At 32.8% G+C, this 14,627-nt stretch overlaps 1 protein-coding gene across 1 annotated transcript in view; it reads left to right on the top strand.

Annotated features, from left to right (window-relative positions):
• Nucleotides 1–14,627, top strand: part of LOC128985315 (uncharacterized) — a 29,868-nt gene that overhangs the window by 7,749 nt on the left and 7,492 nt on the right. The window contains exon 2 of the mRNA XM_054404708.1: nucleotides 8,822–8,954. Coding sequence (XP_054260683.1) covers nucleotides 8,822–8,954 — 133 coding nt within the window. The remainder of the gene's footprint in view (nucleotides 1–8,821; nucleotides 8,955–14,627) is intronic.

Below are 14,627 nucleotides of genomic sequence, written 5' to 3' on the forward strand. Positions count from 1 at the left end.
AGGCTGCTTTAGAGTACTGATGTTAGCCACATACGCTAACTTTTTAGGTAAACTAATCCAAAAAGACAATATATTGTCATTTACAGCATCTTTTATGTCATATCAACATTCATAAAAAAGGGAGAAAATATTTCATTTGGGACTTAATCAAACTCTGTGAGTGACTCATTCTACTTTGTTCTATTTCACATTCTTTTAAGATTTTCCGAATACATACAATATCTATTTCAATATCCTAAATTGGTTTAAGTCTCAGCAAAAAAAAAAAAAAAAAAAAAAAAAAAAAAAAAAAAAATCTGAAGTTGAGGAAATTTTTTGGTCTAGGATACTACATAGGCACGAGCCGAACACATTACTTCAGGCTAGCAAAGGGGTTGCGGCATTATCACTTAGATAAAATCCATGGTGGTTTGGTGGGATTTTAACCCGGGACCTCAGGCAACGAAGTCCCGCGCTCTACCACTAGACCAGCTCGCTCCTTCGAAGTCTAGGTCATTAGCTGTATTGTATATATTTTGCAATTGTAAACTTGACCGGTGATTTTTCTGAAGATTTGGCACTCCATAAAAAATAAGCACGTTTTGCTTGTAACTTTTTTTACAAAATCTCTTTCGAAACAATAACAATATATAGGCCTACCGTATAACCAGTCTGTATAGTTTATTTCAAAATACATTTTTATCTTGGGTATTTCTCGTCTTACGCGGTTTTGTTTTCTAAATTATAAGAGTGTGTTTATTTTTTGTTCGTATAACCCACTAGTTACTATACCCGTACTTCGCAACGGGGAAGGACCGCAAAACAGACTAATGCTGCTTTTTAGAACTAATGTATGAAATGGTTATTCATTCATTTTGGAAACAAAACTTAATTTTACTGTTTATAGTGTAATAACGTTTTTCCCTTTGAATTATGGTAAGGGGGTTAAATTTCCTTGGTAACTTGGAAAGTCTTATAAGTGGCGACTGTAATTATGTGGTTAAATAACATACCTTTTAAAAGAGTAGACCTATTTACCAAAAACTCCTATATAGGCCTATTTGAAGTACAAGATCTAAAAGAACATACCGTAGTTTAGCAACAAAATCAATCACTTGATATTGATGTTTAATATTCATAACAAAAGGATATTTTAGGTACCCTAGTTATTAAATTTTATTGACGCCTTTTTACCTGTAGCTCAGTACAAACATTTTACAGCAAAAGTATATGCAAAATTCAACGTAGTTTTTGCTATCTTTTTTAGTTAAACATAGCCCTATTATTAAACGACTTACTACTTTCCACAATGTTAAAAAAACACAGCATTATCATTCTCAAGCAGCTAGTTTAGGTTATAGCATATACTAATAGTATTAAGTGTATTCATAATAAAAAACGTGGCAATTTTGGAAGCCTGTGAGGACATTGTTAATCAGATTAGCTGTTCAGATTTTCAGAACTTTCAAGCTGTTTAGATTACAACGACCACCCCTTGGGCATACAATAATCTGGCAGAAATCTGACATATTGTTTTCTTATACCCGTTGCTACTAAATAAGCTATATACAATTTAATCACTGTAGTTTAAGTACCATTATTTCTCACGTAAATGTTACTACCGTCCCTAATTTGTGTTATGTAAATTGTTGTAGAAACTGAAGAATGGTTTTGAGTTTCACAGTTCATTATTTGATAAAACGACAAGTGACAAATTTAGTACGATTACCACGTTACTAAAGTACCTTATTAAAATGAGATATTATCGAAACCCCTCACCCAGCACTTGGAGAAAACTAAAGGTACGGCAATTCATACATTTCAACAAGTCGTTTTACTATTTTATTTTCAACACATTGACGTCAACCTATATGCACTATTAAAATAAAACGATTGCCTACAGTTTAAATTCACCAATGCCACTTACAGGAAATAAAAGTTTATTTTTGCGATATAAAGACATTAGGGAGTAACAAGGGAGAAAAAAAAACACTAAACCATTCCTTTTACACTAAATCCACAAACAGTAATTTAAAATCAATTCTTTTCATCAAAGCTTGTTGGAAAAACCAATATTGACATAATTGCAAAATTGTAACCCTCTAAGTAGTATAGTGCCATTTTGAGGGAGGTTGGTAATAGTTGGTTCTCGTCGGAAAGTGGTGTCTTCGCGGCGGCATATATACAGCGGGCGAGTCTCTAACACTCAAGGGAGGACCGAAGCCGCTAGGTGTTGGTAGTGAGTGACATTGTCCTACCGCTGCAATCGCTCTCCACTGCCAAACTCGTGTTTTTAACCAATGCTCGGGACTACACTCGGTGTACTACCCTTGCGATTGGTACATTACACCTCAGCGGCCCCATTTGTTCTCCCATTTTTTATTTTCTAATTTTGTCAAACGATTGTGTTAATTTTGGCAATTTCTTTAAACATTATAAAAAATATGGGGTTACTGATATCATTTTCTTACATTCCGTCAACCCTATGTAGTCATTTAATGCCACTTGCAAAAATAACATCATATATTAATTTAAGAAATGTTATATTTTTAGTATATGGTAACATTATACATTTCATAACCATTTTTCCTGTTTAAAAGAAGACAAATCGTTTTTACCTAGGGAAATAAAAATTTATTAACAGTTAACCTCCACTAACTCTCTAGTTCGCACACTTTTGCATGAGCAATAGTGTTATTTCACGTTTTTTAACACTCTCCTCTAGCCCGTACATTAACGAAATATTATCTCCATTCTAAGCTGCAGCAGATGGGTTGTTAATAAATAACATTAAGATGAGTCAATCAGATAGACACAAATACAAAGTACAAAATAGAATATCCATAATCCGTCACGTTCAACTATATTATTTCCTATATTTTAAATTATAATGAGCACGCCTTTCTTTCGTAGTATAATAACAGTAATTTAACAGTAACTAAAGCCAAGTTGTACATCCTCAAGCATGAAAAACAATTCTGTGAAGCCATTTATGTTTCGAATTAGTTTAAGAACTAAAAATCCAACCGTTGAGACAAGAGTCAAATAATTTCCGAATATATAAAGTTCTATGTAACCCTTCTTGTTTTGACAGTATTATACAAGATTACTCCTCGACGCTTGACATTGCATTCCATCCTTATCAGTGACTGTCCTCCTCAGTATACAGGGTGAAGGCCTTGCTTGGCCTTGGGACGGATTATCTTCTCTATTATATATCGCTTAGCTATTCTTGAATGGATCCTGAACCGCCAACTATTCGGTTGTTTTTCTGCCGTTGTAATATCGTCATTGGCCGTTTCCACGGTACAAAACACAGTCTGCCTCTTTGAGGGAAACTTTGGTCTTGAGGTTGTTGGTTAGCATCCAGCCGATTACCAAAGTTTTGTTGATGTATAAATGTTTCTTGAAGTTGTTTTAAATACTGATGCTTTATTGATGTTGTCGTGTAATTTTTTTCCATATTAGATTGCCTAAACATTTTTACCAGATCCTGTAAATAGTTTTCGGGGTTTGAGTTAAAACTGGCTAAGTAAAACAAATTAAAAATCACGTATTTGTAAAACTTGTACCTTGTTATGAGTCAAAGTCCTGTACACCAATAGCCACGCCCCGATAGGTGTTAATTGTCTACCTAGGGCCTAATGAGGCTTGGAAATTACTATTACATGTTAATGTCACAGTAGGTAATATACAGATGAGCAATTAGATTTATGACTCTGTATTAAAGAGTTGAAAGGAGCAATAAATATCAATCATTTATGTGCTATAGCTATCATATATTTTATTAGATATACATAATCGTAGTAACCAAAGCCCGGTGATTATTTTTTTGTATAAAATACAAGCCAAGTCTAGGAATATTTATATTTAATACAATAAGAGAGAAAAATCCCTTGATGCAAAAGAGGTATTCAATAACCTGCAAAATATTGATGGATACAATTTCCTCAAGTCCTTATTCAGTTTTATGGGCTTTATGTCAACCAACTAGAAAATACCCCCGCCGCAATAAACCTGCAGTAAACAAATATGACATTTACACATAAATTTGCTGCTACAGGAAAAGGAAAAAGTATGTTTGTTTGTAAAATGTCCATGGCATTTTCTGGTATGAATAGATTTACCACATTTGATTAAAATATAGCTTATCCATTCTCCTCAAAATAACACGGTATTTTTGAAATATATATTTTGTTATTCATCCATAATGCGAGTAATTTTTTATCCAACAACAACGGGCTTCAGAATACAAAAATATTTGTTTTTTAAGCTCGAAACGATAGCTGCTATCGATATTTGGCATTTTCATGTTTTAAAGGTAAATATTTTAAACCCCCGCGATAAAATCAAATTTTAAGAAATATTTCATTTGGCTTCTGGGTGCACAGTAAATCGGTCCCGGGCCAACCACCGCCCCCCTTATCCGTCGTCTTACCTGGCTACCTACGGTAATAACTACTTCCCTATAGGGAAATTTGCTAAAAATAGGATATGTCTCCCAACTAACTTTAGATAAATTTCACTATTCAAAGTCTAAATTTGTTAAAATAAAAGCCACACGGTAATTGATTTTAAATTACGGCTTAAAAAGTTAAAAAATATGTATTTAGCTACTCCAATCACTAGCATTTGTATTACTAACCCCGAAAGTCCTTAATCCAGATTACTTTATCATAGTACACATCTACGCTAAACCAGAAGCATGCAAGACTACCGCTAACGGAACACCTGTGTTATTCCTGAAAGGATTTAGTTTGTTTGATTGACAACTCAAGAACGAGATTGGTGTACAGTTAACTTATTGTTTGTCCGATTTGGTTCTAGATGTTCTAGTCAATCTAGTTACATAATATATAGAGTGGCTTAAGAACTACGAATATTGCAACATAGTTATAAATATATATCTGGAGGTATCTACAATGTTTCCACTCCCAGCTGATCCATCAATTTAGTGGAAACAGACTAAAAGCATTTTCCAATTTATATATAGGAAAGTATGCGTTTTCTCCATACCACCCAGTGCCACCCACTCATAGTTACTTGTAGTAGATTGCTACTAAAGTGAACTTACAGACTATTTCCACTTCGATATTGACCTCTTTGCCCCACGGGCGTTCAAAGATCTGAGGCGAAGCTTTTCAAAGGAACATAAATAACACATAGTAAAACATAAGAAAAACAACGACGAATTTCAAGTATAGAGTAAAAGAGTGCAACAAAAAAAGTTAAACATAAGAGCTAATGACAAATTAGAAAATATGCTGAGGAACGGCCACGGTAAGCCGACAACGGTTACTAAAGGTTAGAGCTTCAAGCCTTTTATGCAGATAAAAATACTATCAACATTCAAGTATTGCTTTCAGGAAAATGAATAAATAAAAATATTGCAATGTAAGTACACTTTGAATATTAAAATTGTAAAATTGTAGGTGCTGTATGAAATCGAAAGTCAAATTTATTGTGCTAATATGAACAGAGCAATACCAGACTCAAAACATGTTTAAACGAAATACATGTTGATGGAGTTTTATAGCTATTATTGTGCATTGCATTTTGACCCGGGCAACGCTGGCTTTTGTTGCTACTGTAGTTATACAGGGTGTCCCACGTAAGGTGTCTCAAATTAATTGCGGGAAAACGGCTTAACGTACGGATGAAATACAATTATTTCCCGCTAAATCGACCCCAAGGAATGATGTAAGAATATTTTTCACCACACTATGATGTTTTTGGCTGTATTACATACGTTAATTGGTGGCTGAAAGTTACGTTTTGCTGGCCATGCCAGCTGTCATCGTAATTTGGGGACCGAGCAGGTTTTTACAGGCCGGGGCCGCAAAATCAGCTGTCCGCTTACTTACTTAAAACATAAATGCGTTTTAAATACACAATCAAAATCCATAGCATTGCAATATAGAATTCTGTTATTATCACCGTTGCCTAGCAACTATTTATTTATATTTTTGCTGATTCCTCAAATTATTTCATCACATAACCTTAAAGTTGTAGTTGTGTTGACGATCAGTGTGCATTATTGGTGAATAGTGGTAATAGGGTATAGTGTGGTGAAAAATAGCGTTCGTACCACGGACCGAAATGGTTTTGCAGCTCTCGATCTATTTAAGTTCTCGACTTCGTCTCGAACTTAAAAACTATCTCGAGCCGGCAAAACCTCATTTTCGGCCCTAGGTACGAAATATACTATTTAACGTTTTCCGATACAGGGTGTGCTAAAACGGAATTTTCAGATGTAATAATTTTAAAGGTGAAAACTAATTTTGAAAGGTGGTAATTAGTCAAACTTTTTGGTGAAAACAGAAATTTATTATCTTATTTTGTTTCAAAACGGCGGCAGTTTTTTGGAGAAAAATCAATATGTTTTTAATACTCTCTGTTTCCTATACCAATGCACTTAGCCATTCTCCAGTTGAATTTTCTTATTTGTTATGAAATTAGCTTTAATGTGATATGCCACAAGTAACAATTTTTTGAAATAATGAAAATTCCAAAATAATTGGGTTTTGAAAATTTGCAAATGCCCATAGTTCAAAATTTTCAAATATAAACATATGTCAAGTGTTACATCATTTTAAAGGTCTTTTAATTCTCAACAACTGTTTAATTTACACTTACTTCGTATCTCTTTCCGTTTTTTGTGCAAATATTAAAAACCTATTTTTCCTATATCAAATGCATGTTATTAATTTGGGTTTAACACTAATGGCCCCATTTCAGAAAATGCATTTTAGTTTTAAACCCAAATAACATGATAGCCAAATTTGGTAACCTTTTCAATTTATTTTTTACATTTAAAAGAGTTGAAGGAACAGCCAAAGGTGTGGAACGCCTTCATCTATTCAGTTATTGAAAAGTAATAGATTTTCTAAATAACACTTCTAAAACTCCATTCCAATATAAACATACAATATAAACGTTCGGCAGTCTATTTTATCATTCAGCTTTCCTAATGCAAATAGTTATACAAATAGCTCTTGTTCCAGTAAAAGAATGATAACTTTATCTCGGGAAATCTAAATAGATATTAATGTAGTTTTGTTGTAATGCGCCAACAACAACAAGATCTGTTATGTTCAATCTATTTTCTAATCGACATTACAACATATGTGTATGCGAGATATAGTCGGTATGGGAATAAGACAGTTTAAATGTTTAAGCTTGCACACAAAAGTTAAATTGAATTAATTTTGATTTTTGAAAGCTAGTACCTATATGACTATTTATATTTATGTAGGTATATAGAAAGTACAATAAAAATAAATACTAGTTTGATGGAGAGAAATCTTTTATAAAGACCGTTGTTAGTACTTCTGACATTTTGGTTTTGAGCAATAATTCAGCCGAATGGAAGATTTTTGGGATATTCTTGAGTTCGGATCCAAGATTTAAAAAAATTTCAAGAAAATTCGAAACCACCAACTCAGTTAAAATCCCTTCTTTACAAAGTTTACCTGAGTTACTGTGGGGAATATTAGGTCAAAAATTTACTGCTTTGCAAAGAGTTTGTAAAAACGATTCGCTCAGCATTATCTGACTGATGTCATGTACAATTCACATAAGAATAGCACAACGAATTTTTAGGAAAGAAGGGAATTTTTCTTAAAGTAGTTTTTGCTTCATTAAGTACTCGTATATAGAAAGGAAGACACCGTTACTATTTAAATACAACGTGGAATGCTAAATTATACTTATGCACATACAGTAGACCTATATGAGCAATTTTATCAATATAAATTTTATCTCATCTATTTTATTTTATTTTTCCGATTTTGAGAAATTTGATGGATTAACATCACTAATCACCGAGATCTAGCCACCTATTCAGTTCGAGAAATAACAAAGAAAATTTAATATATCACAACATTAAGTGGCTGCAACAAAAGCGAATATTGCTAAAATAATATTCGCACATGGGACGTTTTTGGGAATATTTCATAGCATGTTACAGCTTTGAAGGATTGATTGTTCAAGGGGGTCACCGTTTTTAAATACATTCACCAGAACTGTCAAACACAACTGTGAATAATGTAGAATTATGCAGCTGCACTGTCGTAATGGCAGCTTTTCTAAGGTTAACCGAGTTAATAAATATGTTATATCTATCTTCTATCCATATACCTACCTTTCCATCCATCCATCTATCTATCTGTTTATCTATCTATCTATTTATCTATCCATCTATCTATCTGTTTATCTATCTATCTGTCCGTCTGTCCGTCCGTCCGTCCATCCATCCATCCATCCTTCCAACCATCAATCCATCCATCCATCCATCCATCCATCTACCTATCTATTTATCTATCTGTTTATCTATCAATATATCTGTTTATCTATCAATCTATCTATCTATCTATCTATATGCAGGGTGGCTGGTCATCAGTGTCACAAAATTTTTTTGGCGTAAGTACAAAGTAAATGCAGTATAATGATGCATATAAAAGGTTCCAAGTCCAAAAATTAGCTTCCTAAAGAATTATTTTATGTTTTTCAAAAATAACTATGTTTTCAAACTTAATACAGCTATTTCTCAATTACCTGTAAATGGATTTGAGTAGACAATGTCATTTTCGTGTTTTACATTACATTTTAAATAAGAATAATATAAAATGACGGAGTATCAGTTGTAAAAACTCCATTGTAAATAGATTCAAAAATAAAAATTAAGATGTTTGAAAAAAATTTAAAAAACATTGGTCTATTGTATTTGTTCACACCCTGTATACAAGAAAGTGTCCAATTATGTTAAAAACTGCGCCATTTTATAAGCTTTCCAACCATATGCTACACTATTGAGGTTTAGATATTCTGTTGTTTGTTTTAGGGCCTCTTCACACTGGGCCACCATGGTGGTGACACCGGTGGCGGCACTGGTGGCCGGTCAAAATGCGCATGGACCACCAGCTCAGCCACCAGTGCAGCTGCAGCCACAAAGCTCACAGTTGAACGTCGAAGAGGCAGGTGCATAGGGGGATGCGGAATACTATCCCCCGGAAAACTACCCCCCCCAGGTGAAACGTGACGTCACAAAATCTGCTAACTAACCAATATGGAAGCCGTGTCCGCGACTGGAATACTACCCCCCTAGACAAATCATGCTATGTAATTTTAATTTTAATTCGAGTAATTCCGTTGGATAATAGAAAAGGCATGTGGTGAATATAAAACAGATTTTCGAAATGTTACAGCAAGTTTGGTTGGTTAGGTTAGGTTAGATTAGAACTGTTTGACAACTAAATTTGAGTGTCCGTGACAGGAAAACTGCCCCCCCGGTCTCTGACGTCAATATGACGTAGGAACCTGCTTGGGGGGGTAGTTTTCCGGGGGGCAGTCATCCGGCGACCCGTGCATAGCGTATATATTTTTTGAAATTGTGAAAACATAGGAAAAAACGTATTTTTTCATCCGTGTTTAGTGGTTTGAATACCAGAAAACAGGGTGTCTTTAACATTTAAAACATAGAAAGCCGGCATGTATTAAGCAAAAGTTGTATTTTTGTTTCAGCTTTAACAGTAAAAACAGTAAAAAAGTTCCCTGTTTTCTGGTATTCAAACCACTAAAACAAACAGCAGAATATCTAAACCTCAATAGTGTAGCATATGGTTGGAAAGCTTATAAAATGGCGCAGTTTTTAACATATTCGGACACTTTCTTGTATACAGGGTGTGAACAAATACAATAGACCAATGTTTTTTAAATTTTTTTCAAACATCTTAATTTTTATCTTTGAATCTATTTACAATGGAGTTTTTACAACTGATACTCCGTCATTTTATATTATTCTTATTCAAAATTTAATGTAAAACACGAAAATGACATTGTCTACTCAAATCCATTTACAGGTAATTGAGAAATAGCTGTATTAAGTTTGAAAACATAGTTATTTTTGAAAAACATAAAATAATTCTTTGGGAAGCTAATTTTTGGACTTGGAACCTTTTATATGCATCATTACACTGCATTTACTTTGTACTTACGCAAAAAAAAAAAATTGTGTAACACTGATGACCAGCCACCCTGTAAATATCTAGCTATCTATCCATCCATCTATCCATCCATCTATCTATCTATCTATCCATCCATCTATCTATCTATCCATCCATTCATCTAGCTATCTATCTATCCAATTATCTACCTATCTATCTATCTATACTATTATAAATTCTATTAAATATTAAGAATACTAAACAAATTCTCTAAAGTATCTACCCGCAGTAACAGACTATTTTGAAAACCCCCATCCTGGACTATATAGTAGGCCTAATTGAGACTTGAGTCATAAAAAAACATTAAACCCTGTATGGTTTCTCACCATTACTTATTTATAATTACATTTCGCAAAACATTCAGTATAAAAGTAATAATTAGCAGTTTATTGCTACTGTAAATGAAAAAAAAAAAAATACTCCTTCAAATGTTATTTTAAATACATGTTTTGTGTAATTTGATATTACTATTTTTGTTTCACAATCATACTTTTAATTTGTATTTTTAGGACCATAAATTTAGCGTTGCTTACCTACGAATGGCGATAGTTAATGTAAAAATAATATTAAACAGGTGCATTATGCGCTCACCACTACATCACTAGAAATAAGCAGGATCCAAACATATCTTATGTTAGACTAAAGAAAACCCAGACTGGTAAGAAATTTTTAAGCATGAAATAAATTAACAACTTGCCTTGTACCGTTCAGAACCTGCCATCACGAAATTCCAAAAGAGGGCGAGGGAGTTTCTATTGGCTAATCCAGTTTACTCAATCCAAGAGTTTTTTTTAACTTCATGTCAACCTGAAAGTATGTTTTACTAGCAGAGTACCCGTCGTTCGTACGGCATATAAGTATAAAATGCTTATTGCAGTTATACCAAACTAAAGCTTTGCGTTTGCAATGGGGGAGGACACATTTTGATAAAATTTGCTTCTTTAAATTTACGGTATACGATATTATACATCTACCATAGCCATACCACCATGTAGCCATGTTCCACCACTTCACCTAAACAATAGAGAAAAAAAATTATAAAAAATTTACAAAATATACAATTATTCATTAAATTAAAAACATAAACATAACTGTAAACAATATCCTACTTTGACAGTTCTCATTGCATATCACTTTTTTTTGTTGCTGCTGAGTTAAAATTATTAGCTGTTTTCATAAATGCAAAAAAATTATAGTGCTGCACCCTGCTGGTAAATCTTATAACTTTTAATGCTTTTGCATATCATAGAACCTACTTTTTTTAGTTGAAACAGCTGACTAAATTCTTTAATTCCCTTTAAATATCAATACTCATAAGGTTAACATCGGGAACAACAGAGCCACTGGGGCAGAGCCCGAAAGGATTTTTAAGATAAGAATATGCCTATATGTTAATCGGGAATGTGAGCTATCATCGTGCCAAATTTCAGCCCAATCCGTTCAGTAGTTTATGCGTGATTGAACTTCAAACAAACAAACAAACAAACAAACACACAAACTTTCACATTTATAATATTAGTAAGATTTTATGAGTTCTGCAAGTGTGGTTTTTCTTTTCTATGGAGTGTTGCAGGGACAAACAAATTATGTAATTGTTTCAATTTTACTCTAACTTAGTATTAGTATTAGCATTAGTTTATTTGACTTTTTCCATACATATGTTCACGGAAATAAAGCATTTCATTCCATATTATATTTCTTCAGTCGTTTAATATATTTCTACACTGAAATGTTTCCTACCCTAGAGCATCGCCTAACCTAGTCGTGTTGTTCTAATTTACAGCTTGGATCGTGTTTATCTTAACAGCTTAACACTATGTTATCTTAACAATGCTGAGTCGAAGTGACGTCAGCATCTATTTAGTCTCATATCCTATTTCCAAAAGATAAAATCAAATACAACGAATGCCGATTTATTTTTATTGTACGAAACAGATCACCGATTTTGTTTTCTATTTAACTGACGCAGAACTACAACATAGCCGGGGCTACAAGCTACAAGAGCTACAACATAGTTGGTGATGCACTGGACTTGAACCCGGGACCTATACAACAGATGTACGGTGCACTTAGTAAATTACGACAATATTAGTTCCAGTGGCATTACTTCCATTAAAAATTATTGCAACAAATTTCTATTTCACTTACTTTCCTTGCAATAATTATATTTACTTTAATATCTTCTCTAATCTTTTCGCAATCCCCTCGTTGCGAAGCACTGGTAAAGCTACGAGACCAATCATAAATTTCAACAAAGTATTTGTGGGATATGAAGTTGATCAAGGTAGGGTACGATCTGTATTTCGCTTGTTTATGATAAAATATAGACATTGTAAAATGTAGTGGTGGAGGCTGAATAGGATGTGGTTGTAGAACAGCCCCAGTTCAGTGGAGTTTCGGCTCTCTGGATTGAAACATCCCGAAACAACAACACGAGATAGAGCATAACGTCAAAATCAAAGCTAACTCAAGAGCAACCGGCCCTGAAACACGTTAAAATACTTTATATTTTAAAATAAACAGTAAAAATCTAAAAGAGTAAAGCACAAAAAAACATTTGAGAGGAAATGCATATTGTATTCGTAGTTAAAAATATTTGTAGGATATTCAAAATATTGTAAAGCATAGTATTTTCAATTTAGATCTTTTAGGACTTAAGTACGGTATCAATAATGTTACTGAATCACGGCAAAATAATACTACGCATACCTTTGATCAGTAATCTTCCCGAACTTAAAATAAAAGTTCTATCAATTATATACAAAATCAACCCAAACTGAAATAACCAAAACATATCAATATCCAACCACTAAACACAACAATCTCATGCTACAAATCTGTTTACGATTCTGATATTAATCCGATAGTTCTCAACTGGTATAATTTGCCTATCATCAAATCAAATAGGTTTAACAATGTTGGTATATCGACGTACTTTAAATTGGTTATGTTTGTAACCACAGTGTGACCAAATAACCGAATATCAATGTAACCACATAATCACATAATGGCGTTAAGGGATGCTGATTTGACGCCATCTTGCCTTGTTTACCCTGTCCATCCCTCCAGCTGCTTGGGAAATACCTTCAACCCGGTATATAAACATGGCCAGCGTCAGTCAGGCAAACAGTTTAGAGACATAGGAGACAGAAACACCATGGTAAGTAAAACAACAAACATTTTATAAAATATTTTTGTGCAAATTTTCAATTTTTAATTAGTAGTATTTTATAATTATATAGTCTACAATACAATCAGGAATAACATTTTCCCAAAAACACCTAGTTAGTGAGATATCCGCCATTTGTTTTTGTGGTTTGAATTTGTAACTTTGAAAAGATTAAATGTATCTTAATGAAGTTTAGTACATAATTTTAAAGAGTAATAAAAAAATTGAGAAAAAATAATTTTCTTTTCCAAATTGCGTCTATTCTAATATTTGTAACATAAAAAATAAAAAAATTGCTTATTTTATTACAAATTACTAGTTTAATTTTATTTTAGCATTTTAAATTTCATACAAAAAACACCAAGTTCAAACAAATCGAATAAACCGCTGAAAATGACGGTGTACAGTATACAGTATTACCGGTATACAGATTTTAATAAAATCAGCCATTTGTTAGTTATACAATTTAATTAGTTGATAAATATTTTTCATTATTTATTATCTCTCAAACCATTTTTGACTTTTTTAAAACCTGTATACAAAATTGCACTGTATCTTTAGTAGTTTTTAAGATATAAATTAAAAACAAAACAATGTGGATATCTCGCTAGTGAGGTGTTTAAAAAAACATGTCATTCTTGATTTTCGTTTAATTTTGACTTGTCAAACCTATTCCTAAATTGTTTGTACTTACTTACGGTTCACTCTGTATATAGATTGAAAATTCATGTTATGTTATAATTCAAACCAAGCCAATTTGCAATAAAACAACAATAAACAGTAATTAATCAATATTTAAATGCATTAACTATGTTCTTGATAAGGCATCATTTATTACAACGCAAATTATTTTTAGGTATAAATGTATACAAAATCGTTACTTTTCCTTGAAAATACTCCCCTATTTTTAATTACTCCTATCTCAGTTTGCAAATACAACTTTTAGGTTTAGTTTGGAACTAAAACTAAAAAAAATATATTTTATTAGTTGACCATCCAAATTATTAATAAGTACGGTTTTTACAATAATTATTGTAGGCCTACTTTTCCCTGAAATACTCCCCTGTTTTTTTAAAGGCGACATCTATCTTAGTTTGCAAATCTATCCTTTACGTATACTTCAAACTTTAAAATATAACGCTTTTTTCAGTTGAATCTGTTTTCAAACAGCCACCAAATAGATAAATTAACTTAACTTAACAGATCTAAAACTATGGGATTATTTTGTTTATTTAAAAGACCAATAAGTCCACCTACCCGACCTTGTAATGGGTTTAACCCAATCGAGTCTAAAACCTCCAACCACCTTTCTCTGGCCTTCACCGGGACAAACATATTAGTCTGCAAAATACATTACACAACAACTTTTAAACTCAACTTCCTACCTTTAATTGGTTATAATCTCACAAATTCCGATACTAATGGTCTATTTTTGTTGTGGTTTCCATTTCTATATGGATAGACTACACTTTCAA

Source organism: Macrosteles quadrilineatus, unplaced genomic scaffold, assembly GCF_028750875.1.
Source record: "Macrosteles quadrilineatus isolate MER2022 unplaced genomic scaffold, UCM_ALF_1.0 Scaffold_2__2_contigs__length_208266976, whole genome shotgun sequence".
NCBI lineage: Eukaryota > Metazoa > Arthropoda > Insecta > Hemiptera > Cicadellidae > Macrosteles > Macrosteles quadrilineatus.